The sequence below is a fragment of the Coffea eugenioides genome, chromosome 8 (assembly GCF_003713205.1).
Source record: "Coffea eugenioides isolate CCC68of chromosome 8, Ceug_1.0, whole genome shotgun sequence".
NCBI lineage: Eukaryota > Viridiplantae > Streptophyta > Magnoliopsida > Gentianales > Rubiaceae > Coffea > Coffea eugenioides.
In genome coordinates, this window is record NC_040042.1 from 3,954,976 (window position 1) to 3,982,730 (window position 27,755).

The window sequence follows — 27,755 nt, forward strand, 5'->3', positions numbered from 1 at the left end:
TTCTTTTGTTTTCCTTACAGGAATATGACTCTTTTTGGAATGAATCTTGATAGATGGTTGCCGAATGAACTAGATGTATATCTCTTTTGTATTGTATATGAAGTGAAACCCTAAATGTATCTTTAGGGCCGTTTTCACTTTCAATTTGGCAAACCGTGTATATATTAACTTTTGAAAACTTTTGTATGTCACTTTGGATTGAATTTGATAAAGTTCAAGATGTGAATGTTTGTTTGATATTTGGTTGCGTTCGGACGGGTCGGTTACTATTCATGGCCGACTCCGAATTTCATTTTTTTTATTTTGGGTTACTTTGTCCTTTTGCCTTGTTTACGGGCGTTATAAGTTACGGAACGCAATAGATCGCTCTAAACTGCACCGTTAGTCCTGGCGAGAGTTGGGCAGGCAGTCCGCTAACCCCTTTGGTTCGCCTTAGGGGAAGGTGGGGCTGTCACAGTTGGTATCAGAGCCTGCTTCGCGTGGTCTCTGCGCGGAGTGAGCCTGGACTGAGTGGTGAATAGGTATGAAGGATTAAGTGCTCGTTCGAGCATAAGCAATGAATTGTGAACGTTATAAGCCTTAAATGTTTCGTGTGATATTTGAGGAACATAGATAGGTACGTCAGGGAGGAATTTCGATTTGTAGATGGTTTACTCTTGGGACTGGCCAACTCGAGATGTGAACTATCTTATTTCGGATTCTCGTGCCCGAGTACTCCAGAATCGAGGCGATACAAGCTACTAGGTATTTGAGCCTTGTATTTTGGAAACGAGTCTTGTATTTTGGAAACGTGAACAGGCTTTGTCTGACTAGAATGAGCACAAGAGATCAATGGACATCTAGTTTGGATAGTAAGTGACGTGAGAGACCAGACGGGCTGATACTAGGACGACTTCACCTTTTCCTTTTGGTTCGTCCGTATACTACTACCACCTGACGTTAGTATCTGTGCTTGTATATGTGCTTGTATACATGGTTATCTGTCCAACTTGATATGTATTTGTGTACTTGCTTATCCGTCTTTTAATATGGCGTGTTATGTGCGATATGTTATTTGTGTACTTGGTATGATAGATATTGTTATTTTAGTCAATGTATTGCATTCATGCATTAAAATACCCTTTTGGAAAGAAAAGAGAGAGGGGGGAAAAAAAAAGAAGAAAGACGTAGTCGCGGACATGGTCATAGTAGTGAAACAAAACGAGACCAAGGGTTAAGAGAAGAAAGGGAGGAAACAACAGCTGAACCAAACATGGACCAAGAGTGCCACTTGTATTCAAGACTTTATTATGACCCATTGTTTTGCCGACAGGCTACCATTTGAGGTCCAGCAATTCTGTGAAATGGCACGTTGGGTTGAGATGTATAAGGAAATCGCGGTTCTTCGAGATGAAATAGAAGTCCAAAAGAAACTAGTCGCATACTGGGAAGGGCGATGGAAGCACGAGTATTCAGAGAAAATTGAGCTTTTGCACAAGAACCTAGAGCTAAAAAGGAAATACGAAGGGATTTCCGAGGAGGCCCTTGAAAAGGCTCAACGAATCGAGAATGCAAAGGCGCAAGTGAAAGTTTCCCAAATACGGAAAAAGGTGCAGTGAGTAGCGTGAGTGAGGAACCTAGCGAAGCAGTGGCACCTTCTAAAGTACAGAAAGTGAACCAGTTATTCTGGCCGCCATGGACATTGGGGGCGGTAGATAAAAGATTTATCAAAGGAAGCCAAACCAGACAGAGGGAGACTTCTCCGGAAAGCAAAAAGATGGCTTCCCACTTGACTTGTGACTATTGCGGAAAGGCCAATCACACTGAGAATGATTGTTGGAGAAAGGGGAGAAGATGTATGTGCTGTAGGAGCGCCGAGCATCGAATTGCTCATTGCCCAATTAAAGCGCGTAAAAAGAAAGGAACCCAACAACCAACCAAGACCGACCCTGGATCGTCAAGTGGAGAAGGGACTGGAATAAAGAACCTCGTTTCTTCTGACTCTGAAGACGGAGAAGGTACAGGCCATTGGTTACTTTAAATTTTGAAGGAAAAATTTCGAGGGCGAAATTTCTTTAAGGGGGAGAGAGTGTGAGAACCCGTAATTTTTCCTTTTTCTAGGTTTTATTATATTTCTAGGTTTTCTTATCTTCAATGGTTTGTTTTCTGCACTTTCTGTATCCGAAAAATTTTCTAGATAATTTTTATGAGTAAATATAGTTTTTAGATGATTTTTCTAATATCAAATAGTTTTTGAGAAATTAAGAGCGTATACCGGACGTTGGACCCACTAGTGCGAAAAGTTCGGAAAAATTCGGCCAACTAGGTTAAGTTTTGAATACTGAAATTAATTTACCGGGTGTTAAGAGATAAGTAAAGGATGCTAAGTGGATTGATATAAGAGAGACAAGGTTGGTGAACATTTATTAAAAGGTGACAAGTGTCACCATTTGAGAGGTTGAACCTTAAGACCACTATTCATGGTCTTACCATTTGACTTAAATAAACCAAAAATGACCCAAAAATCATCAAAATATCCTCCATGGTGGCCGAGCTTCTTGAGCAACAAAAGAAAGAAAGCTCTTCCAGATTTTAGTTTCAATCTTGCTTCAATCGTCAAAACCAATCATCCAACCTTGATTTTCCTCCATAAAACACCTTCAAGTAGTGTTTGTGAGTTGTTGTGTGAAGTTATTTGGGAAGTTAAGGTGACCAATAGCTCTCTCTCTCTTGTGTTAAAGGTAAGTTGTGAAGAACCACCCTCCTCCCTTAATTGATGCTTAAATCATGCTTAGTGGTTGTATGAGATACAAATTTATGGGTTATTTCTTGATTTGTGATTGAAATGATGAAGTTTTATTATTTTTGGGGATTTTTCTGTTTTAATATAAGCATGATTGTGTGGCTATCTATGATGATTAGAAATGGTATATAAGGCATCTAGAAGGTGGAAAAAGTGGAAGATTGCAAGTAATTTCTGTTTTGGAAGAAAATTGAAAAACCTAGGGTTCATGAAGCTACACTCTGTCCGAATTTTTAGGTCCTAGATAGAGGCTGAATTGGCCTTAGCTTAAAACATGAAAGTTGTAGGGAATGACATTTTAGAGGTGCCTACAAAATTTCAGGTCAATCGGAGTAGTGTAGAATGAGATAAGTCGAAATTACTATTGCTATTCTGGTTTTACCCGAATGCAAGAATTGCACCTGTAATTGGTTGTTTTGGCTGGAATTATGATAAATTTAACTCTAAGTACAATATCTAGTAAAAGTTCAGGGACCAAAAAGATAACTTGTCCTATTTTGAACTTAAATCAATACGATAATTTGCTATGAAAATGATGTCAGATCTCTAATTGTCTATGTATAGCTTTCCATTATTTTTGTATTTTGACTGTTGCATCTTGCCAAACATTTTAGGCATGTAAAGATATTTTTGTTAGATGATAAAGACCAGGACAATCATTTACAAGATTAATGACAAGACTTTATAGATATTATTAGTTTAAGCTCATGAAAAGTACAAGATTAATCATCATAGTCGATTAGGAAGATCACACATCTTGAAGAAACCTTGTAATCTGTCTACGCAGTTACATTTGCAAAGGATTCTACAAACTTTTTAACAACATCACAAAGAATTTTCATTTTTGAAAGCTCATAAAATTCAATACCGTGATAACCTCCTTTATCAAACTTAGCCACCACTTCCACACCATTCTCTTCCAAGATTTTGGCAAGTTCAACTTGACGATCAGACAATGGATCACCTTCATAGCCAGCCACCAAAATCTTCCATCCTAGACCTTTAATCGCATCAAATTGGCCTAATTTGATGCTGAGCATCGGATTACAAAATTCGTGATCTCGATCAGCTCCAACGGGCAATGCTAGCTCCCATCCAATGTCAACAGTAGCTTGTGGTAAAATCTTGTCGTTAACCCCCCTCAGCTCTGATTCTGTCCTCTTGACGCCACCCAAAAATGGTTGATGCAAAATCACTCCTTTGATATTCAAAGGCTTAAGATCATCAACACATGAAGATGCAATCAAACAAACATGATAGGCAATGTTTCCTCCGGCGCTGTTGCCGAAGATGAAACTGTTTGATAAATCCGCATGTTGTGTCAACCATTCGTCTTGGGAATTCTTGATCCACTGCAGAACTTCCAAGCAATCTTCATAGGCTGCCGGCAGCCTATGCTCCGGAGCAAGACGATACTCGATGGTTAAGATCACTGCCGGAATATCAGCAGCAAAAATACTATAAATATCATCAAAAAAGGGGTGGGCTGCGCTGCACTTTATAAGTCCTCCACCATGGATATAAATCAGGAGAGGAAGTTTTTTGTCCGGGGAGGATTTAATTGGTTCTTTAGGTAGGAATACACGAACCCAGGTGTTTTTAGATGGGTTTACTGGGATGTCCTTGACAAGAAGAATAGGACTGCTATCGTAGGAGGAGACGGGGTTGATGGGATCAACGACTTCACGCGTGATGGAGCCATCAGGATTCCGGATGGAGCCCAGAGCACCATAGAGATCTTCACTAGGAGGATGGCTTGCTTCAACTTGTGCAATCTGATCAGCCATGGTTCAGTGCCTAGGGAATTAGATGTAATTGATGAAGATGATATATATTACCACAAAAAAAAAAAAGAAGATCATATAGAATACACGAATGCTTTAATTGATCAATTATTCTATGATATCTGAGTAGGTAATATCCCAATATATAAAATACGAAAGCGCTAGGAAATAGCCAAAGTTTGAAGAATTGTAGCTATGAAGGTGCTCAAGTTTGAAGAATTGTACGTCATGAAAGTGCTAGGATAGAAGACTCCAAGATAAGACCTGATGGCCCATTCGATTTAATATTTTCCTAAGAGGAAGCAGATGCTTTAGTAGCAATGATCAATTGTATCATTGTGGACTAGGCGAGTCTTCAGATTTGACTAGGGAAATGCAATACTGGCATTGTAGGGTATGTCTGACGGCTGGAAATCGCGTTAGACGGTTCACATTCAAGTAAATGTGCAAATCCCTTTCATAGCGCAACAACACAGCAACTACGCAACTATTGGTCTCCAATATACCAATTCCTAGTTTTGCTTAATTATTGGTCTCCATCCAAAATACATCAATAATATATTCTGAACTCGTGGTTCGATTGTGGTGGATTGTATATGATAGGTTGCAATTTATTCATTTATTTTATTATTAATTTCCCTTATTACCTGACTTGATATGGATTAATTGCTGGATTCTACTCATTTTTCTTAATTTACACTTATTTCAGGGAGTAGATCAAAACTACCGCAATTACTGCCATTTTGACAGTCATCGGGAAAGAAATTAAATAGAAGGCTTGCAAGGGCATTTTTGGAAGAAGGGACAAGAGCCCTTTTCGGTCATTTTGACTAAAGTGTTCTTCCGCCTAGTAGCCGCCGCACGGAGCATCAGGATATAAGAGGAAAATTGTGCAGAAAAAAAGGGGTTCGCAGCTTAGCATTAGTTTTGCCTTTTAGACGTTTTGATTAGAACCTTTTCCTGCGCATGGCAGGAACAAAAAGGAATTGTTTCTTTTGACTTTTCTTGGACTTCTTAGTAGCTTTGGTCTCCACGCATGTCAGGAGCAAAGAATTGGAGCCTACTTTCTTTGACTTTTCCTTCGTGTACCTTTTGAGTGGCTTTGCTCTACGGATGCTAAGAACAATGAAGAGCTTCACTTGTTACTTGTGACTTTTATTTTGCTCTCTGATTGTTCGACGAATTGCGGCTCTTGAAATGCAGACAATGGTCGTGACTTTTGCTGAAATTTCCCGCGGGCTTAGTTCATCCAATATGAGCTAATCCCCTCACTCTAGTCAAGAAACGACGGATGCTTTGAATTACCTAAAAATTGTGAGATCGATTTAATTTAATCTGTCCCTTTTATTTATTGGTATTCGCATATTCCTTGATTGCAGTGCTTATGATTGTTCAATTAATTGGTTGTCTTGGATCCAGATAATTAATTGATTTGGTAATCTAATGTCAATTAGGGCATTAAATCCGTAATTGTTTAATTGTCCTGATTAGAAGTCAGGGGGATACGCGGGCTAATCTGAAATAACCCTAGGCTCCTCTAATACGTAAGGCAATTGGGGAATTGAATTCTTACCTAGGCAATTAGAACAGTGATTAACGGGCGTACCTTGATCACCGACACAGTAAGGAGGGGTTGACTGCCATCGCTTGTTTGGTAGTTATAACCTATTTATTGATAAATAATTGGAATTGGCTTTGCATCGATGATCAATTAGGTAAACCATTGTTGAAATTATTTCTTGGCTAGATCTTTAATTAATATTACCTTGATTTTGGTGAATTGCCATTTGATTTTTAGTTACCTACTTTATTTTATTTTTAATTGTTTCCTTGCTTTAATTGAGTTAGGCCTTTAATTATTGTTATTCTAAGTTCAGTGAATTGTGGTTTAATTTCTAGTTATTTATTTTTATTTTCTTATTTGAATTTATTTAGTTGTCGTCGTTCCTACAAAATCACTCCCCTGTGTTACTCTGGATTTCTTAAGAAACAAATATACCCAATCCCTGTGGATACGACCCTACTTGCCCTGTCTACAAATTCATAATTATTTGTGAAAAGAAATAACCATTCCATTCGGGTATATCGGATCAAGCAAACTCTTCGGGAATAGGGTGAATCAAGTAACCCATTGCAAACCTAGAGTCCATGCTCCAGTACTTGGAATTGGGTTTTGGTCATTTTAACTGGCAATTAGGCTTAATTTTATTATTGCACAGGCTTCGACACCCTGTCAATTTTTGGCGCCGTTGCCGGGGACTGACGTTATTATTTGTTTCTTTTTAAATTCATTTTTGTTCTAATTTTTTGATATTTTTCTAGTGTATGCCTCAGTCTTCTCGTACAAGTGGTTTGATTTTTTACCCTGAACTAGAGAAGACTGCGCGTAGGACAAGAAAAGAGACCAGACAGCTCAGAGAGGAGCACTCTAGTGCTACATCTCAGAGACCTGAGTCAGAAGTTGAACCAACAGATTCATTTGGTGACATTTTGAGTGACTCGGAGCAAGAAGAAATCCCCATGGCTAATGCACGAACATTAAGGGAGTTGGCTGCTCCTGATTTAAATCAGCAGCCTCTATGCATTACTTTCCCCACTTTAAATGATAACACTCCATTTGAGTTAAAATCTGGTCTGATTCATCTTTTACCCTCTTTTCATGGTTTACCAGGTGAAGAGCCGTATAAGCATCTGCAGGAGTTTGATGTCGTGTGCAATAGTATGAAGCCCCCGGGCATTACAGAAGAGCAGATAAAAATGAGGGCATTCCCCTTTTCCTTGAAGGATTCTGCAAAGGACTGGTTATACTACCTACCACCAGGTAGCATCACCACATGGAACCAGTTGAAGAAAAAATTTTTAGATAAATATTTTTCTGCGTCCAGGGCTGCAAGTCTGAGAAAAGAAATTTGCGAGATCAAACAACACCCAGGAGAGTCACTCTATGAGTATTGGGAATGGTTCAAGAAGTTGTGCAGAATGTGCCCCCAACACCAAATAAGTGAGCAGTTGCTCATGCAGTATTTTTATGAGGGGCTCCTTTTCAGAGACAGGAGCATAATTGATGCTGCAAGTGAAGGGGCACTGGTGAACAAAACCTCTCAGGAAGCACAGGAGTTAATAGAGGGGATGGCAGAGAATTCACAACAATTCAATTCGAGAGAGGACGTCCCAATACGTAAGGTAAATGAGGTAGAGACATCCTCTATGCAGCAGCAGCTAACTGAGTTGACCTCGTTTGTTAGGCAACTGGCTGTAGGGAATGCATCTCAGGCCAGGGTGTGCGGGAACCCAACAACCAATCAAGACCGACCCTGGATCGTCAAGTGGAGAAGGGACTGGAATAAAGAACCTCGTTTCTTCTGACTCTGAAGACGGAGAAGGTACAGGCCATTGGTTACTTTAAATTTTGAAGGAAAAATTTCGAGGGCGAAATTTCTTTAAGGGGGAGAGAGTGTGGGAACCCGTAATTTTTCTATTTTCTAGGTTTTATTATATTTTTAGGTTTTCTTATCTTCAATGGTTTGTTTTCTGCACTTTCTGCATCCGGAAAATTTTCTAGATAATTTTTATGAGTAAATATTGTTTTTAGATGATTTTTCTAATATCAAATAGTTTTTGAGAAATTAAGAGCGTATATCGGACGTGGGACCCACTAGTGCGAAAAGTTCGAAAATATTCGGCCAACTAGGTTAAGTTTTGAATACTGAAATTAATTTATCGGGTGTTAAGAGATAAGCAGAGGGAGCTAAGTGGATTGATATAAGAGAGACAAGGTTGGTGAACATTTATTAAAAGGTGACAAGTGTCACCATTTGAGAGGTTGAACCTTAAGACCACTATTCATGGTCTTACCATTTGACTTAAATAAACCAAAAATGACCCAAAAATCATCAAAATATCCTCCATGGTGGCCGAGCTTCTTGAGCAACAAAAGAAAGAAAGCTCTTCCAGATTTTAGTTTCAATCTTGCTTCAATCATCAAAACCAATCATCCAACCTTGATTTTCCTCCATAAAACACCTTCAAGTAGTGTTTGTGAGTTGTTGTGTGAAGTTATTTGGGAAGTTAAGGTGACCAATAGCTCTCTCTCTCTTGTGTTAAAGGTAAGTTGTGAAGAACCACCCTCCTCCCTTAATTGATGCTTAAATCATGCTTAGTGGTTGTATGAGATACAAATTTATGGGTTATTTCTTGATTTGTGATTGAAATGATGAAGTTTTATTATTTTTGGGGATTTTTCTGTTTTAATATAAGCATGATTGTGTGGCTATCTATGATGATTAGAAATGGTATATAAGGCATCTAGAAGGTGGAAAAAGTGGAAGATTGCAAGTAATTTCTGTTTTGGAAGAAAATTGAAAAACCTAGGGTTCATGAAGCTACATTCTGTCCGAATTTTTAGGTCCTAGATAGAGGCCGAATTGGCCTTGACTTAAAACATGAAAGTTGTAGGGAATGACATTTTGAGGTGCCTAAAAAATTTCAGGTCAATCGGAGTAGTGTAAAATGAGATAAGTCGAAATTACTATTGCTGTTCTGGTTTTACCTGAATGCAAGAATTACGCCCTGTAATTGATTGTTTTGGCTGGAATTGCTTCCGAATTGGTTGTTGAGGTCTTCTGATGAAAATGTATCCCTGTTTCTTAGCTTTCAACTGGTTTTGGAATTTCTGAATTTGGATTTGGAGAGCCTGAGTTATGATGTTTTCGCTACAATGCATTTTGGTGAATCTGTTTTACGTTTTTGATGTAGTATCTTGCATTTTTGACCTGTTTGCACTCAAAACTGGGTTGAGTGACCTTCTGTGATGTTGTAACCCTGTCTTTTAGCTTCGAAATGGTGGGTCTTCCACCCTCATCCGATAATCGTAGTGAAATTGGTACCATTACCGTAAAACGAGGACAAAAACTATTTTTTTAGGGCCAAAGCTAATTGCATTTCCGAATTTTCTGGTTTCCTTTAATGTTTGTGTATGCTTAGGGAACCCTGTTTTGGTAGTATATAGAATTGGTTTATGACTTGTAATCGAGTTTTATTGTGTTCATTTGAATAGTTTAGGGTTTGACTTTCATATCCGGTTATTTCCTAGCTAAATTTTGTACTTGAATGCCATTAAGCCTAGTGAACGGCTTTTGGGAATGAGATTATTTTTGTACAAGATGTTGGGACTGATTTGAGGAAATAATGAAGCCATGATGGCTGGAAAATAGGTAAACACAAGGGATATGCTGCCGAAATTTTACTTGAAGGCTAGTTGGATTTACTTGTGTTTTGAACGAAGGGCTTTTGGGTTGTTTGAGCCTAGGTCTTCATGTTACCTTTTCGTTACCAAAAATCATGTTTTGCACCTTGCTTTAGTAATTATTTGGCGAGGCATACGACTGGTAGTCGAGCCTCACATGTGCATTCTGTATACTCAATTTTGAAAGTGGAACCTTCAATTGTTTTCCTTGGATTATTTTAGGGTTTATTGGTGATTAAAGCTCTCTTTTGGGAGGTATCTGCACTGACCCTGGTGAGTGTACTACTCACTTGTGTGTTACTATATGGCTATGAATGTAAATTGCATGAAGTGAATTGAATGTGACTTGATTGAAGTGAAAGTGTACTTTATCACTCTCACTTATATGCCTTATATCATTGTTGTCATGTTATTGGAATGTTACATGAAATGAAAGTACTTGACTTGGTGTCGATCGGACGAGTATCCAACGACTACAAATGTTATCATTGAGCTCAACCCCATTGGTAGTTGATTGAATCGAGCCGGCAAGGGCTTGGTCGTGACAATTAATGAGCCTTGGGTAAAGTTATAAGGAATCTTGTAGTATGAGAGACTCTCGATTCCGGTATACTCGAGTAATACCACAATGCAAGTGTTTGGAGTGCGGGCCCGGTAGGGGGATGTTAGGTGGAAGGAATGGGAGAGAAGTGGAGTCTACGGTTGGTTACTTTTGAACATTGACGGAGAGTCAATGACGTCCGATCAAGAAATGCAAACGAGGAAAGGGCTCTTGAGAGCCATCTGTATCCTTTTATCACCATATTTGAAGTGTGCCTTTGCTTATTTTTACTAAATTGAATGAAAGTTTGATGCTTATATGCACTTGGTGCGTAAGTGATAGTATCTCACTGGGCAATTAGCTCACACCGTTCTTTTGTTTTCCTTACAGGAATATGACTCTTTTTGGAATGAATCTTGATAGATGGTTGCCGAATGAATTAGATGTATATTTTTTTGTATTGTATATGAAGTGAAACCCTAAATGTATCTTTAGGGCCGTTTTCACTTTCAATTTGGCAAACCGTGTATATATTAACTTTTGAAAACTTTTGTATGTCACTTTGGATTGAATTTGATAAAGTTCAAGATGTGAATGTTTGTTTGATATTTGGTTGCGTTCGGACGGGTCGGTTACTATTCATGGCCGACTCCGAATTTCATTTTTTTTATTTTGGGTTACTTTGTCCTTTTGCCTTGTTTACGGGCGTTATAAGTTACGGAACGCAATAGATCGCTCTAAACTGCACCGTTAGTCCTGGCGAGAGTTGGGCAGGCAGTCCGCTAACCCCTTTGGTTCGCCTTAGGGGAAGGTGGGGCTGTCACAGTTGGTATCAGAGCCTGCTTCGCGTGGTCTCTGCGCGGAGTGAGCCTGGACTGAGTGGTGAATAGGTATGAAGGATTAAGTGCTCGTTCGAGCATAAGCAATGAATTGTGAACGTTATAAGCCTTAAATGTTTCGTGTGATATTTGAGGAACATAGATAGGTACGTCAGGGAGGAATTTCGATTTGTAGATGGTTTACTCTTGGGACTGGCCAACTCGAGATGTGAACTATCTTATTTCGGATTCTCGTGCCCGAGTACTCCAGAATCGAGGCGATGCAAGCTACTAGGTATTTGAGCCTTGTATTTTGGAAACGAGTCTTGTATTTTGGAAACGTGAACAGGCTTTGTCTGACTAGAATGAGCACAAGAGATCAATGGACATCTAGTTTGGATAGTAAGTGACGTGAGAGACCAGACGGGCTGATACTAGGACGACTTCACCTTTTCCTTTTGGTTCGTCCGTATACTACTACCACCTGACGTTAGTATCTGTGCTTGTATATGTGCTTGTATACATGGTTATCTGTCCAACTTGATATGTATTTGTGTACTTGCTTATCCGTCTTTTAATATGGCGTGTTATGTGCGATATGTTATTTGTGTACTTGGTATGATAGATATTGTTATTTTAGTCAATGTATTGCATTCATGCATTAAAATACCCTTTTGGAAAGAAAAGAGAGAGGGGGAAAAAAAAAGAAGAAAGACGTAGTCGCGGACATGGTCATAGTAGTGAAACAAAACGAGACCAAGGGTTAAGAGAAGAAAGGGAGGAAACAACAGCTGAACCAAACATGGACCAAGAGTGCCACTTGTATTCAAGACTTTATTATGACCCATTGTTTTGCCGACAGGCTACCATTTGAGGTCCAGCAATTCTGTGAAATGGCACGTTGGGTTGAGATGTATAAGGAAATCGCGGTTCTTCGAGACGAAATAGAAGTCCAAAAGAAACTAGTCGCATACTGGGAAGGGCGATGGAAGCACGAGTATTCAGAGAAAATTGAGCTTTTACACAAGAATCTAGAGCTAAAAAGGAAATACGAAGGAATTTCCGAGGAGGCCCTTGAAAAGGCTCAACGAATCGAGAATACAAAGGCGCAAGTGAAAGTTTCCCAAATACGGAAAAAGGTGCAGTGAGTAGCGTGAGTGAGGAACCTAGCGAAGCAGTGGCACCTTCTAAAGTACAGAAAGTGAACCAGTTATTCTGGCTGCCATGGACATTGGGGGCGGTAGATAAAAGATTTATCAAAGGAAGCCAAACACTGGTAGTCGAGCCTCACATGTGCATTCTGTATACTCAATTTTGAAAGTGGAACCTTCAATTGTTTTCCTTGGATTATTTTAGGGTTTATGGGTGATTAAAGCTCTCTTTTGGGAGGTATCTGCACTGACCCTGGTGAGTGTACTACTCACTTGTGTGTTACTATATGGCTATGAATGTAAATTGCATGAAGTGAATTGAATGTGACTTGATTAAAGTGAAAGTGTACTTTATCACTCTCACTTATATGCCTTATATCATTGTTGTCATGTTATTGGAATGTTACATGAAATGTTACATGAAATGAAAGTACTTGACTTGGTGTCGATCGGACGAGTATCCAACGACTACAAATGTTATCATTGAGCTCAACCCCATTGGTAGTTGATTGAATCGAGCCGCCAAGGGCTTGGTCGTGACAATTAATGAGCCTTGGGTAAAGTTATAAGGAATCTTGTAGTATGAGAGACTCTCGATTCCGGTATACTCGAGTAATACCACAATGCAAGTGTTTGGAGTGCGGGCCCTGTAGGGGGATGTTAGGTGGAAGGAATGGGAGAGAAGTGGAGTCTACGGTTGGTTACTTTTGAACATTGACGGAGAGTCAATGACGTCCGATCAAGAAATGCAAACGAGGAAAGGGCTCTTGAGAGCCATCTGTATCCTTTTATCACCATATTTGAAGTGTGCCTTTGCTTATTTTTACTAAATTGAATGAAAGTTTGATGCTTATATGCACTTGGGTGCGTAAGTGATAGTATCTCACTGGGCAATTAGCTCACACCGTTCTTTTGTTTTCCTTACAGGAATATGACTCTTTTTGGAATGAATCTTGATAGATGGTTGCCGAATGAACTAGATGTATATCTCTTTTGTATTGTATATGAAGTGAAACCCTAAATGTATCTTTAGGGCCGTTTTCACTTTCAATTTGGCAAACCGTGTATATATTAAATGTCACTTTGGATTGAATTTGATAAAGTTCAAGATGTGAATGTTTGTTTGATATTTGGTTGCGTTCGGACGGGTCGGTTACTATTCATGGCCGACTCCGAATTTCATTTTTTTTATTTTGGGTTATTTTGCCCTTTTACCTTGTTTACGCGCGTTATAAGTTCCGGAACGCAATAGATCGCTCTAAACTGCACCGTTAGTCCTGGCGAGAGTTGGGCAGGCAGTCCGCTAACCCCTTTGGTTCGCCTTAGGGGAAGGTGGGGCTGTTACAATGTGGCTTCCTTGAGGTTTCCAAAATTACACCTACCTCCGTTATTGATTTAAAATGACAATACTAACCTTAATATTTGAATAAAACTCTCTTGTTGCCATGTTTATACAAAGGATGGATTTTATAATTTTTTTTTCTTTTTCCTTGTTATTCATTTCTCTTATATTTCATTAGAAGTATAGAAGAACTATCAATGTTTTCGCTAATATCTATCCAAATCAAACGTTAAACTAGTAATTTTTTATGACTTTTAATATCATCCAATTTCTTTGTAGCTTTTTTTTTTTTTATCAAAATCAAGAATAAGTCAATAATAATAAAAACAAACTATGGTAGTTCCACCACTAAACTAATTCATAAACTTTTATTAAAAATAATAGTCCATAAAGTTAAAAAATACAAGATAACACTTTCTTCTCTATCTTAAAAAGAATCTATATTCCCAATAAAATACTATAAAAAATAGCTTATCATAGCAAAAGATTTATTGTTATAGTTGATTATTAAATAACAAACATTAGCATGAAAAACTTGAGACTCCTTTTTTTTTTAAATAATTGTGTCAAATTACTTTACAATTGTTTAGAAGAATGAATTAAACTTTATAAATAAGGGCATTGTAGGGTATTCATTAAATTTTTGACCTTATTTTAAGGTTTGATTATCAAAGTGTCAAATCAAGGGAGGTAAGTGTAATTTTTAAAACTTCAAAGAAACTAAGTGAAATAGTCAAAAACCTCAGGGGAGGTTTATGAAATTATCCCAAAAAGAATTATACTTAAAGAACAATGGCGGACGCAAGTGGTACATCTCTTCAATAGGTAGGACCAATTCGGAAGCCCAAACACCAAATGAACAGCATTGCCAGTCCATCAACACTTCAACTTCATCCCCAAATACTGTGATATTGACAATTTCGAGACACGCCAAAATAGAGAAAAGGACAATGTGGGAGCATACAAGATTAAGCAGAACAATCTACATATTTCTTAGGATGACTATTACCAGATAGACAAACAAAGCTCTCTAATTAACAATGGATTGGACAAACTCTTTGACGAGCTCACACAGAGCATAAACTCTAGGAAGCTCAAAGGTGTCAGCGCCATGATAACCTCCTTCAGCAAACTTAGCCACCAAAGCCATACCCTTCTCTTGCAACGCTTTCACAAAATTAATTTGATGATCCAACAAAGAATCACCCTCATATCCAGTCACCAAAATCTTCCATCCCAAAGCCTTAATCTGATCAAATCGGCCTGATTTGATGCTCAATAATGGATTACAGAACTCATGATCACGGTCAACGCCAACCGGCAATGATAGCTCCCACATGACATCAGTCACGCAGGGTGGCAAAATCTTGTCATTATCAGCCCTCAACTCTGATTCTGTCCTTTTAGTGCCACCAAAAAATGGTTGGTGCAAAATCAGCCCTTTGATCTCCAAAGGCTCAAGATCATCAGCACATGAAGATGCACTCAGACCGACATGATAGGCAATGTTTCCTCCTGCACTACTCCCCATGAGGAAACTGTTTGATAAATCAGCATATTTTGTCAACCATTCATCCTGGGAGCTCTTGATCCATTGCATAACTTCCATACAATCTTCATAAGCTGCCGGCAGCCTGTGCTCTGGAGCTAGACGATACTCTATGGATACCATCACAACTGGGATATCAACAGTAAAACTGTTGTATAAACTCTCGAAGTAAGGCGTGGCTGCGCTGCAAATAACGAAGCCTCCACCATGAATGAAAATCAGGAGGGGAAGTTTCGTGCCTGGAGAGGATTCAATTGCTTTCCGGGGTAGGAAAATACGAACAAAAGTGTTTTTAGATTGGTTTACTGGGATGTCCTTAACAAGGAGAACTGGACTCTTATCGAATGATGAGACGGGGGTTTTTGGCATATCAAGAAAACGTGCGACTGAGCCATCTGGGTTCCTGACGAAGCCAAGAAAACCATAGGGATCGGTCTGAGGATTCCCAGGTGGAAATTCGGTAATCTTATCGGCCATGTTTTGGTCCCAACTGCCAAGAAATTGAAATTGTTTCCGCTTGGCTTTTGCTTGGATTTATCAACTAGTTGTGGGCATTTAATACTGCAGAGATTTGGAAGAGTACAAGAATAAAATTGTGGCCGGCCGAATTCAGGAGATTCCTGTGTTCGTAAATGACCATTTAATGTTGTACGATGTTCGGTGAGATTTTAGAAATCTATTTATAAATGCAAAACTGTTTTCCCTTCATTTGCTTGGTAAGAAGAGAAAATGGCATGAAAACCTATGCATGGCATGTCTCGTTGATTGGCTAAATCCGTTAAACTGGTTGAACAAATGCAAAATGCTCTCGTCTCCTCGGGTAGACATGACCATGGCTGCAGAACCGTCAATTCTAAAATAAAAACCGACACTTTCAATTCTTCTGAAAGGTGGATGGCATCTGAATCGGTCCTTATTTTTCCGGAAAGGTGGATGATTACGGTAACAATTTTGAATCTTTGGTTTTGGTCCGATTTCGGTTTGAATTTTATTCGAGTTGCAGTTTCGATTCTTTCAGTTATGATTAAACACTTATTATTATAAAATTAATTATAAGAAAGTATGATAATGTATGTAAAAAAAAATAAGAATTTTATTGCATTATCATGTGCAAGAAAAAAGAAAAAAGGTTGCAAATTTTATAAAAGAATACCTTATTGTTGATTATTTTGGATTGGTCTTGAACTTAGATTAATCATGGAGCTTAGACTTACCAATGAGATGGGGCAATGAGTTGTTTGGTTAGGATTGAAGCCGTTGGTATTGAGTGTTAACTATTAATACTAAACATTAAATTGATCAAATATGTTTAAATATCAAGTGTTGTTTTAAATTATTTGAACTAGTTCTAAACCGTGGACTCCTATTTCGATTCAAGTTTGTTGAATCTAAACATGAACCTTTAATCATAATTATGGTTACGGTTCTGATTTGGATTCCAATTCAACAAATCACCGATTCAATTTTCTGGTTCAAACCTAAACTGCGGCATCCCTATCCCCGATACATTAACATATTGTTGACATTGAAAGGGCTTTGGACCTACCGAATGAACATTTCAAGGTTGAAGTATAAGACTACAAACCATGGTACAGTTCACGGGGACGTACAAATAGTATGAAATGACTACTTGACTAGCATCGATTGTTGGCTACTCTGACACGATATAAAATAGTAATAAATGCTAAAAAAAAAGGGCAATATCTAATTTTTTTTTTCTAATTTTTTTTTCTTCAAAGGGCAATATCTAATTGGTTTATGTAAAAACTTGCAGATCCAATGCACATGTAAATTCAAGTACAAGATAAATAGTAAAATTGGACATTGTGCCTATCTAAGTGGAGAGAACGAGATTTAACACTTGAATGAAAACTACAATTTGTCAAAAGAGTTATATAAAGTTAAGTGTGTGGAGAACAACATATACTTCGGGGGCAAGAATTCTAGGTTCTTTTAATTAGTAAAAACTGTTTTAAAAACAAACTTACCTTCTAAATTACTTCTTTAACGGTCTTGTTTGAATTTTTTTTTCTGTAAAAAATTTTTTACGTTTTTCGTAAACACATTTTTTAATCATGTTTTTATCTCACATACATCAAATCGTTATAGTATATTTTTCTACAAAAAAAAACTCTTGAAAATAACAATCTAAAATTAAAAGCAATTGTGTGTTGTAAGTTTCTGGAGAAAGGAAATTACATTGGTCGGATTGATGAGTTACATTTGGACTCGAATATCTCCCTCATTGTGATTCATATGGGAGGTTGTGTAATCAATACCATCATAACCTCCTTTATCATATGGGAGGTTTTCATTGAATATCTCCCTTTTTGTAGACTTTACTGCTAGCATTGTTTTATTAAAATCATCTTCTGCTAAGGATGACCTAGATGATTAAGAAAGTTCAAATTTTCTTACTTTGAATGACAATTAAATGTTTAAGACTATGTAATTAATGAAAAGAAGAAATCAAATGATATTGACACTCCAAAAAAAAAAAGGCTCAAACATTCGACCTCTCTTTTATATTGAGTAAACAAGTGTGCCCCTAAATTATTACTAAGATTACAGCACTACCTCTCTACAATTTCCAGTTTCTTCTTGTCTTTTCTTGTTTCTATAGCTACTAGCCACCAGCCATTGCCATCAATCAACCTTGCTAATGCAAACCGATCCTAAAACTTTGAATATCGTGACAACCCAATGCTCAAATTGCCTGCTTTGTTTCTCCTTTACTTAAAATAGGAGAATAAGGTGCCGTTTGGTAAAAGGGGATCGAAATCAGGAATCAAAATAATTTCAATTCTTGTTGTTTGGGTTACATGTATTAGATTCAGAATCTTGGAGTAAATCATTAAAATTTGAGGATTCTCAATCCCCAACAAATTGGGGGGTTTTGGTGGTTTTCTAAATTTGACTCAATTTGACTCGAAAATTTCAAAAAAGAAAAGAAAATATATCATTTCATCACTCTATCATGTTGGCTGAACTTTCATGGCAGCACTTTAGCATTAGATTTCCTCTTTTATCTTTTCTCTCTCATCCCATCTTCTTGAGCATACTTTCATTATCATCCTTTTTTTTTTCTTTTCTCTCTTCACTCTCTCCTCCAACCTTCCATGGCAGCAGCCCTTTCCCATCTAGTTCTTTCTCTCCAATCTTGTCAATCTCTCTTTCACTTTCCCTTTTCTTCTCTTTTCACTCTTCTCCTCTTTCCTCCAATACTCCATGGCAGCCGCTTCTCTCCATCTAGTTATCTCTCCTCTTTTTTTTTATCTTTTTGTATAAACCTTTCTCTCATCTCTTGTCAGTCACTCTCTCATGCTCCACATATTATAAGGTTGATTGGTGATGGTCAGGTGGTGGTTCAAGAGAAATTGGTAAAGCATGAATACTTAAGGGTTGGGAAGAAGAAAGTAGGAAAAGGGGAAAAAATAAAGATAAGAAAATGAAAAATAAGTTGATTCCAAAACCTTATAAATATATACCAAACACTAGTCATTGTAGTGCTACTTTTGATCAAACTCCATGCTGAATTTTTGGACGTAATTCCAATTACAATTCCGATTCCTAGATTTGAATCAAGCGCCCTTAAATAGATTTTGCACTGTATTGGGTTGGCGTGGGCGCGTGGGAGTGGGGTTAGCTGTGACTCATTGACGGCAAAGTTTGGAATGAGATACACTATTGAGACAGAATTTATTAAAAAAAAATTTAAAGAGCAGGCAATGGGTAAAAGGCGATTACGATCGGGAAGAGAGAGTTTCCAAAAGGTATCCTTATAACTGTTGGGAGCTTATATGTCAGCATAGTTAATATGAATAAAGGTTGGAGTGTCTTAGACTTTGATTAGAACTATGTTTTCAGAACCGGACCGAGTATTGACTCGGTCAAGCTCAGGGGTTAGGGGTCAATGCGTTCAACCGGGTTCGATAGGGGTTGAATCGGATGATGTCATAAATAAAAATTATTTAAAAATTAAAATATTATATGTAAAATATCTAATAACATGTTAATATTAATAAAGATATATTCATATATATTTGATGTTTCAAATATATTTAACAAGAAAATACAAAAAAAATTAGAACAATCAAGTAGCAATTTATATTATTTAATGAGCATTAACAAATTTAGAATTAAAATTATGGACTTAATTGAAAAATAACACCAAACTTTAAGACAACATTGATAAAGTATGAAATATTTGAGATATATTAATAAATTTTAACAATCTAGGGGTCAAAACATAATATTGAAAAATTTTGAGTTTTTTTTTAAATGCTTGATTGAACTGGAAAATCCGGTTTTTTTTCCGGTTAAACCCGATTTTTGACCGTATTTGACCGAGTTTTTGCTTACCCAGTTTTTAGCATAACTCAGACCAGACACTTGACCGGTTCCCGGTTTGACCGATCGAATCGGCTGATCCGGTCCGAGTTTTAAAACATAGGATTAGAATGCCAATGTCATTTGCCAAAAAGAAATACGATACAACAAATAATTCTATAAATGATACTCATTGAATAACAATTTTTCTATCTATAAGTTGGTTTGCCGCCTAACCAAAAATGCTGACTCTGCCATTGGTCTTGATGCTTATAACACTAGTATATGCTGACAGACATATTATAACGATAATATGCCGAGGTTCAAATTTGCTGATGGTGTCTTTCTACCAAATAATATATGAAGGATATAAAAATTTTGGAGGCCCTTTGTACCAAAAACTTTATTTAGTCTTCAATTTAACTTTTGAAACTTAATGCATTCCAAAATTAGTCTCGCTCACTTCACATGATCCTTAAAAAAAAGGTTATTTTAGGAGTGAATGAAGGCAATTTAGAAGTAAATTTACGAATTCTCAATTTTGAATGAAATATTAGGTTCTTGAAGAACATTGACAAATGAAATACATTGTGGTAGGCCTTATTTGATAACTCAATTCAACATTTAAATTTAATAGATTCAAATCTTAATATATTTAGACGTGTTTGATATGAAAATTTGAACATTGAATTAATTAAGTGGCACCGAATTTCGTAGACAAAACTTGCTCTAAAAAATAAATGATAAACTATTCATTTATCACATAATGTGATATATATTCAAATATATCAGATTTACAACTTAATAACTTAATAACTTAATGGATTCAAACTTCAAATTTCAAATTTCAGACTTCAGTTTTCAGACTTTAGTTTTCAAACTTCAATTTTATCAAACGTACCCTTAACAAGGCCAACATTGAATTTACTCTACAAGGATAAGAAACAAAAAGGATGATATACATAATATATTACAACACAAAATAACATAGCACGGTTGAGTAAATAAAAGGCAATTTAATTTTTATCAACCTAAGGTAGACTAAGTGCTTAGGAAGTTGTCCGATGGTGTGTTTTGTTTGATGACATGTCATTTGATGATTTGCTGAAAAGTGGTCGTTCTCCATGATTGTTGGCCTGTGGATTGCGTTTGTGAGCCACCGAGCCCTGGCTGAAAAAAATTAACTCCTTCAATGGAACCCTAGACCGGACTCATAGTGGTCATAATAATAATAATAATAGTAGTGTTAGGCTTGTAGTGCTGATAGTAATACTCTGCTTCCCATTTTACCTAATGTCAGGTTTTTGGTGAGGTTAGAGTGTGTATTTGGGTCAATGTGACAACTCCTGTTTTACCTATTTACCCTTGTCTTACATGTTTATTTACTTTCTTTTTGTGGGTTGACTTAGTTTAGCTGTTGTTGGGTTATAGATGTCAAAACAATGCTTTGTCACTGTGTAACTTTTCAGCCATGCGTCCCTTCTTTGCCTCTTATACTTTCGAACGTTGTCCTCCGTACGTCTTTGGAAGCTGCTCCATACTTTCTGTCCTGGATTTTGCAGATGCTATCATGCTTTGTGGTTGGTTTATGCATCCAGTGATCATTTTCCCTCTTTCGTTCTGTTGTTTCAGCTATAAGGTTGGTTTGCTCTTTTTCCCTCTGCTTCGTTCTCTGTTCTTTTGGAGCTTTCATTTCTATTGACCAGCTTCAGGGTAATTATCTCCACCAGTTTTTCGCTTTTCGTTTTATATGCTGTTTACTGCTTCTCCTTATCACCTGTGGCAGCATTTGCTATTTTATTCGCTGACTTTGTTCCTTTTTCCCCTGTTTCCGTGCTGGTGAATGCTGATCCATGTATGCCGTTGCTATTGTGGTGAGCTCATTTTAAAACAAAAAAAATGGCTTTTCCAGCCTCTTTGTTTTCTTTCCAATATCTCATCTTTCTGTGCTTGTCATTTCCTCTTTTACAGCTTTATTTGATGTCCTTGTACTTGGGATTTTCTGGCATTCTCGTTCTTCCGAGGACGCTGCTATGGAGCTGATCTTCTGTTATGTGTTATGGCAGGAATTTGATTGCAGGTCAGATGCTTGTTTCTTTGTTTTGCTTGGCTTTTTCCTCCTTCTGGCTGCATTAGTTGCCGGCTATTTCTTGCCTCCTTCCTGGTCATTTCATACTTTACTTATTTTCCCCAACATGCATGGCTTCTTCAGAATCTTCATGCTTTCTTTAGTATTTTTGCTTCGTACATTGTTTAAGCTTGCTTTACCGTTTTCGCTCGCTACATTTTTGTACTGTAGATGGTGTTCATGCATGTCTTCATCTTTTGATTGTTTAATTTCTTACATCAATTCACGTGTGTCGTGGTCTTCAGACTCTTCACTGGAAATCAGGAACTGCTCCACCAACTCTTACCCACTCCAATCTCCAGAGTCCAGACGTCCTCCTCACCCCTTTGTTTCTCCTTTTCCTTTTCTCAATCAATCAATCTTCTTCCTCTGCTCTTTTGCCCCTCTCTTCTTTTCTTCAACACAAGTCAAATCTCTTCTCTCCATCTCTCTGTTTTTTGTTTGTCTCTCAAGTCCACTGCTTTCTCCATTTTAATTTTGTTTATGCTGTTCCTGCCCCTTGATTAAATTTTCTTTTATTCTCTATTAAATTTTATTTGCTGTTCCAGACTTCCAGTTCATCTCAATCAGACTCTCAGGCAGACAGACACCCAATTAAAAAGTTTCGAGTTGTTTCACCTATTTGTTTCATTGTTCTCCCCTTGTGACCTTGAATCAATTTGGTGAAGGTTCAACCTTGCAGTGAGCTTGACATGGAAATGAAGTGCAAACTGATTTCAGAGTATATGACAAAGGTTACTTTTTTGTGTTGTATGATAACTTGCCTAAGCTTCTTTGGGTGATCTAAGGTTAGAGTAAATGGAATGCAAGAACTCTACTTATGCTTGTGATTATCCTTTTGACAAATTTCAACTTTATTTTTGGACGAAGCACTGCAATGTATTGGGGAAGAAAGTAAAGTTTTCCAGTTCTACTCTCAACATTTTTTGTTTGTTGACTATCTTCTTATGGATTGTGCCCTCAGCTTCATTACATAGTGGAGCTGAGTTTAGGCCATATATGACTTAAATGAATCTGAAAAAAAGAGGTCACTTGCTCGTTTGTATTAATTGTCTGAAACTTCTGCAAAATGTCACTTTAAAATAAAAAATTTATCTTCTGCAAAATGTCACTTGAGCTAAACTACTTCTTGGAAGGGATATAGGGTATATCTTTTAGGTTTATTAATTCTGTCTGCAAATTATTTAGCTGACTGTTCTGTTTTAATTTGTAGGTAATGAACATATTGAAAATGCTGTGCCAGTACATTGTGATGATGAGCAAAAGGTTGATTGATCATGAGACAACTTCCAAGGAGCTGCTACAATTGGGCTGGACTCCATACTTTGAACAAATTCTACATTGGAAGATTTTGTGAGCAATATTGTTCTTTGTTATAACCAAACCATGCAATCTTTAGCAAAAGTCCTTTTTTTTATAGTATTATAGGAGTCTTTTCTTTTGCCTACAGAACTGAGTTTAAAATTTATTCAGGCTGGTTTTACTTTATATTATAGGAGGATATTCTTGTTCTTGCAATGGCAAGACTTTTCCTTTGGGATTGTCCTCAACATTGTTGGACTTACGGTACTGATGAACGGTGCAGGTCATATTTTATGTTTCATAAGATGGATGTTCACTAGCCGCAGTTAATATTCAAATACTTACCAATACTTTCATTTACAGAGAGTTACGTTTATCAGGTAAACAAAATGCAACTCTCTCTCTCTCTCTCTCTCCCCTTAATATATGTGGCTTATATTCTGCATTTTGGTGTGTACATTAACTTGCAAATCCATACATTGTTGGTCCATTTACCTGTACAATAGATGCTCAGTGACTTCCTTATGTGTCCTAAATAAAATGTTAAGCTTCCTTACATAGTCCACTACCCCTTTTCAGAATGGAATACGGTAATACCAACAAATCTTTATGACATGAAAAAAATTCCGTTACTTTTTCCAGTACATGTGAATGTGCCTACTGCTTGGTACCTATAAATGTGAAAAGTTGTGACAGTAATTGTTCCAATTTTTTGCTACTATAAGTAATGTGTCAATTATGTACCTGAATAGCATAGTGAGAGCTGGCATTAACTTTAAAGTATGGGGAAGAAATCTTCTTTAGCGATGATAATAAGCACATAGGTATAATCATGTGTTGTGTAAATCAGCAAGTCAAGCTTAACTGAGAAGTTTCTACCTTAAAACATCATGCCAACTCTGATTACAAGGTTTTGGAGGATGCTTGATTTTCTTTTCTCAGATTTTCGGCTAGACAAGGTGGAAGGGCATGATAGCAGTCCTTTGGCTCGGTTCAGTTAATGTCAAGTGTCAACATGCTGCAAGATAACAATTAGTTTTCTCGATAAATAACTGATGCTGTTAAAAAGGATTTTAATTCCATAATATGTTTCATTCATGCTTCCTATTATCTTGATTTTGAATTTACAGTTGGATACTTTGAATGAGAAGCTACGTCAGTCACCAACTTATGGAGTTCAGCTTGGAGAAATAGAATCCTATGCAGTAAAACTGCAATTTAGAAGATCTTTATGTCAAGCTATTTTCAGGATTTAGGTTTCATTGTCCTTTTGGCACAGGTCTGCCAAACAGAGGAAAGAAGGGCAATAAGATCCTTGAAGATGTTAGAAGCTGACCCATTTAAACCACTTCTTATCCTACTTGAGCATCAAGGCCTTCTCATGGAGCGGTCTATATCTATTTCTGTTATGATTTTTGTAGTTTCCTTTATGTTCCCTCCGTGGGTTCTTAAACAGTATTCTGGAGGTTTTTAGAATCATAAAGGTTATATTGCCCCCTCCATTTTTTCAGGATAAGAGAAGAGCTTTGGTTTGGAGTAGAGTCCTGGAGTCTTGAAAGAAAACTATATGTTGTCATCCCTTGAGTGGAAGTGAGGTAAAATTAACAAGTGCATTCTATATTTTGACAAATAAAGTTTTGAGACATTTTCCTTTCCTTGTTTGACTAAACCATTGGCATCAGATTCTACATAGTGCAGATATCTGTTTAACACATGCATAAATTGGTAATCTATTGTATCTGATTTCTAAGCCTCCAATCACTTGTATATTGTTTATTAATTCCAAGGATTGTATTTCGATTTGGATCACGGATTTAACTGGAACTCTCTGTCCTATTGCAATGTCCTCTGAAGTCGAAAGGCTAACTCAGTTTTCAACTACTGAGCTCTAATGTTTGCAAATAGAAGTAATTATCAATTTTTTTTTTTACAAAACAATTGTTTCCCTCTATTTTTTCAAAAGCTTATATTGCTTTCTCGCTTTATCCGCACTAGAACATGGATATAGCTCAGCATCTCCAGACTATTCTACATTGAAAGATGCTTATATGCTACATCAAGCCTTCTACTTCAAAGTCCAGGATGATGAAATGCGTAACTTATGAAATATACCACTTACTACACTACAAATGAAGCTCTCAACATTGACAACCTCAACATTAACAATCTCAACATTAATGATTGACAATCTACCTATTCTGTATTTTTACTCGAGCCTTCATGTATCAACAGTCTGCACTTATTACTTGTAATGTTTTTTACTTGTGCCTTTGATATGTTATTCATTATAATTTCCAATTTTGTCAATTCCTTGTTTCCAGTTTTTTATTCGCTTACTCAGCAACACCGGGCATGCCAGTCTTTGAAATCTACACCGCGGTGAGCACCTCCTAGTAAACTTACTAAAGGCATAAGATCAAATATTGCACCGGATGCATGCCCATATTACAAGGTTATTTTAGACGGAAATTCATGCGAATATGTGGTTTACTAGTTGACATCCATGGTCTCTTGGATTGAGAAAAGATTTGGGTTAAAACTTTGAATAATATTTTTCTGAACTTCAACATACAGAATTCATCCATTTTGTTGAAGTTTGAGGACAAAAACGCAAATTATGATAAATTAAACTCTAAGTACAATATCTAGTAAAAGTTCAGGGACCTAAAAGATAACTTGTCCTATTTTGAACTTAAATCAATAAGATAATTTGCTATGCAAATGATGTCACATCTCTAATTGTCTGATCTGATGAATAGCTTTCCATTATTTTTGTATTTTGATTGTTGCATCTTACCAAACATTTTAGGCATGTAAAGATACTTTTGTTAGATAATAAAGACCAGGACAATCATTTACAAGATTAATGACAAGACTTCATAGATATATTATTAGTTTAAACTCATGAAAGGTACAAGATTAATCATCTTAGTCGATTTGGAAGATCACACATCTTGAAGAAACCTTGTAATCTGTCTACGCAGTTACATTTGCAAAGGATTCTACAAACTTTTTAACAACATCACAAAGAATTTTCATTTTTGGAAGCTCATAAAATTCAATACCGTGATAACCTCCTTTATCAAACTTAGCCACCACTTCCACACCACTCTCTTCCAAGATTTTGGCAAGTTCAACTTGACGATCAGACAATGGATCACCTTCATAGCCAGCCACCAAAATCTTCCATCCTAGACCTTTAATCGCATCAAATTGGCCTAATTTGACGCTGAGCATCGGATTACAAAATTCGTGATCTCGATCAGCTCCAACGGGCAATGCTAGCTCCCACGTAATGTCAACAACAGCTTGTGGTAAAATCTTGTCATTAACCCCCCTCAGCTCTGATTCTGTCCTCTTGACGCCACCCAAAAATGGTTGATGCAAAATCACTCCTTTGATATTCAAAGGCTTAAGATCATCAACACATGAAGATGCAATCAAACAAACATGATAGGCAATGTTTCCTCCGGCGCTGTTGCCGAAGATGAAACTGTTTGATAAATCCGCATGTTGTGTCAACCATTCGTCTTGGGAATTCTTGATCCACTGCAGAACTTCCAAGCAATCTTCATAGGCTGCCGGCAGCCTATGCTCCGGAGCAAGACGATACTCGATGGTTAAGATCACTGCCGGAATATCAGCGGCAAAAATACTATAAATATCATCAAAAAAGGGGTGGGCTGCGCTGCACTTTATAAGTCCTCCACCATGGATATAAATCAGGAGAGGAAGTTTTTTGTCCGGGGAGGATTTAATTGGTTCTTTAGGTAGGAATACACGAACCCAGGTGTTTTTAGATGGGTTTACTGGGATGTCCTTGACAAGAAGAATAGGACTGCTATCGTAGGAGGAGACGGGGTTGATGGGATCAACGACTTCACGCGTGATGGAGCCATCAGGATTCCGGATGAAGCCCAGAGGGATGAAGCCCTGAGCACCATAGAGATCTTCAGGAGGATGGCTTGCTTCAACTTGTGCAATCTGATCAGCCATGGTTCAGTGCCTAGGGAATTAGATGTAATTGATGAAGATGATATATATTACCACAAAAAAAAAAATAGAAGATCATATAGAATACATGAATGCTTTAATTGATCAATTATTCTATGATATCTGAGTAGGTAATATCCCAATATATAAAATACGAAAGCGCTAGGAAATAGCCAAAGTTTGAAGAATTGTAGCTATGAAGGTGCTCAAGTTTGAAGAATTGTACGTCATGAAAGTGCTAGGATAGAAGACTCCAAGATAAGACCTGATGGCCCATTCGATTTAATATTTTCCTAAGAGGAAGCAGATGCTTTAGTAGCAATGATCAATTGTATCATTGTGGACTAGGCGAGTCTTCAGATTTGACTAGGGAAATGCAATACTGGCATTGTAGGGTATGTCTGACGGCTGGAAATCGCGTTAGACGGTTCACATTCAAGTAAATGTGCAAATCCCTTTCATAGCGCAACAACACAGCAACTACGCAACTATTGGTCTCCAATATACCAATTCCTAGTTTTGCTTAATTATTGGTCTCCATCCAAAATACATCAATAATATATTCTGAACTCGTGGTTCGATTGTGGTGGATTGTATATGATAGGTTGCAATTTATTCATTTATTTTATTATTAATTTCCCTTATTACCTGACTTGATATGGATTAATTGCTGGATTCTACTCATTTTTCTTAATTTACACTTATTTCAGGGAGTAGATCAAAACTACCGCAATTACTGCCATTTTGACAGTCATCGGGAAAGAAATTAAATAGAAGGCTTGCAAGGGCAT

The 27,755-nt window shown here is 37.2% G+C and overlaps 1 protein-coding gene across 2 annotated transcripts; it reads right to left on the reverse strand.

Moving 5' to 3' along the window:
- Positions 1 to 3,441: 3,441 nt before the first annotated feature.
- On the reverse strand, positions 3,442 to 27,209 carry LOC113779352 (carboxylesterase 1-like). 2 transcript variants are annotated; one of them, XM_027324917.1, is made up of 2 exons: positions 26,851 to 27,184; positions 3,442 to 4,464 (listed from the first exon to the last, which is right to left on the reverse strand). In XM_027324917.1, exons 1-2 carry the CDS (start codon positions 26,965 to 26,967, stop codon positions 3,562 to 3,564), a joined length of 1,020 nt encoding a protein of 339 aa, XP_027180718.1. In that variant the 5' UTR covers positions 26,968 to 27,184; the 3' UTR covers positions 3,442 to 3,561. The 2 variants fall into 2 exon arrangements, with proteins under 2 accessions (XP_027180718.1, XP_027180719.1); XM_027324918.1 differs by lacking the exon at positions 3,442 to 4,464 and adding an exon at positions 27,191 to 27,209 and having other exon boundaries at positions 25,826 to 26,977.
- Positions 27,210 to 27,755: the final 546 nt, after the last annotated feature.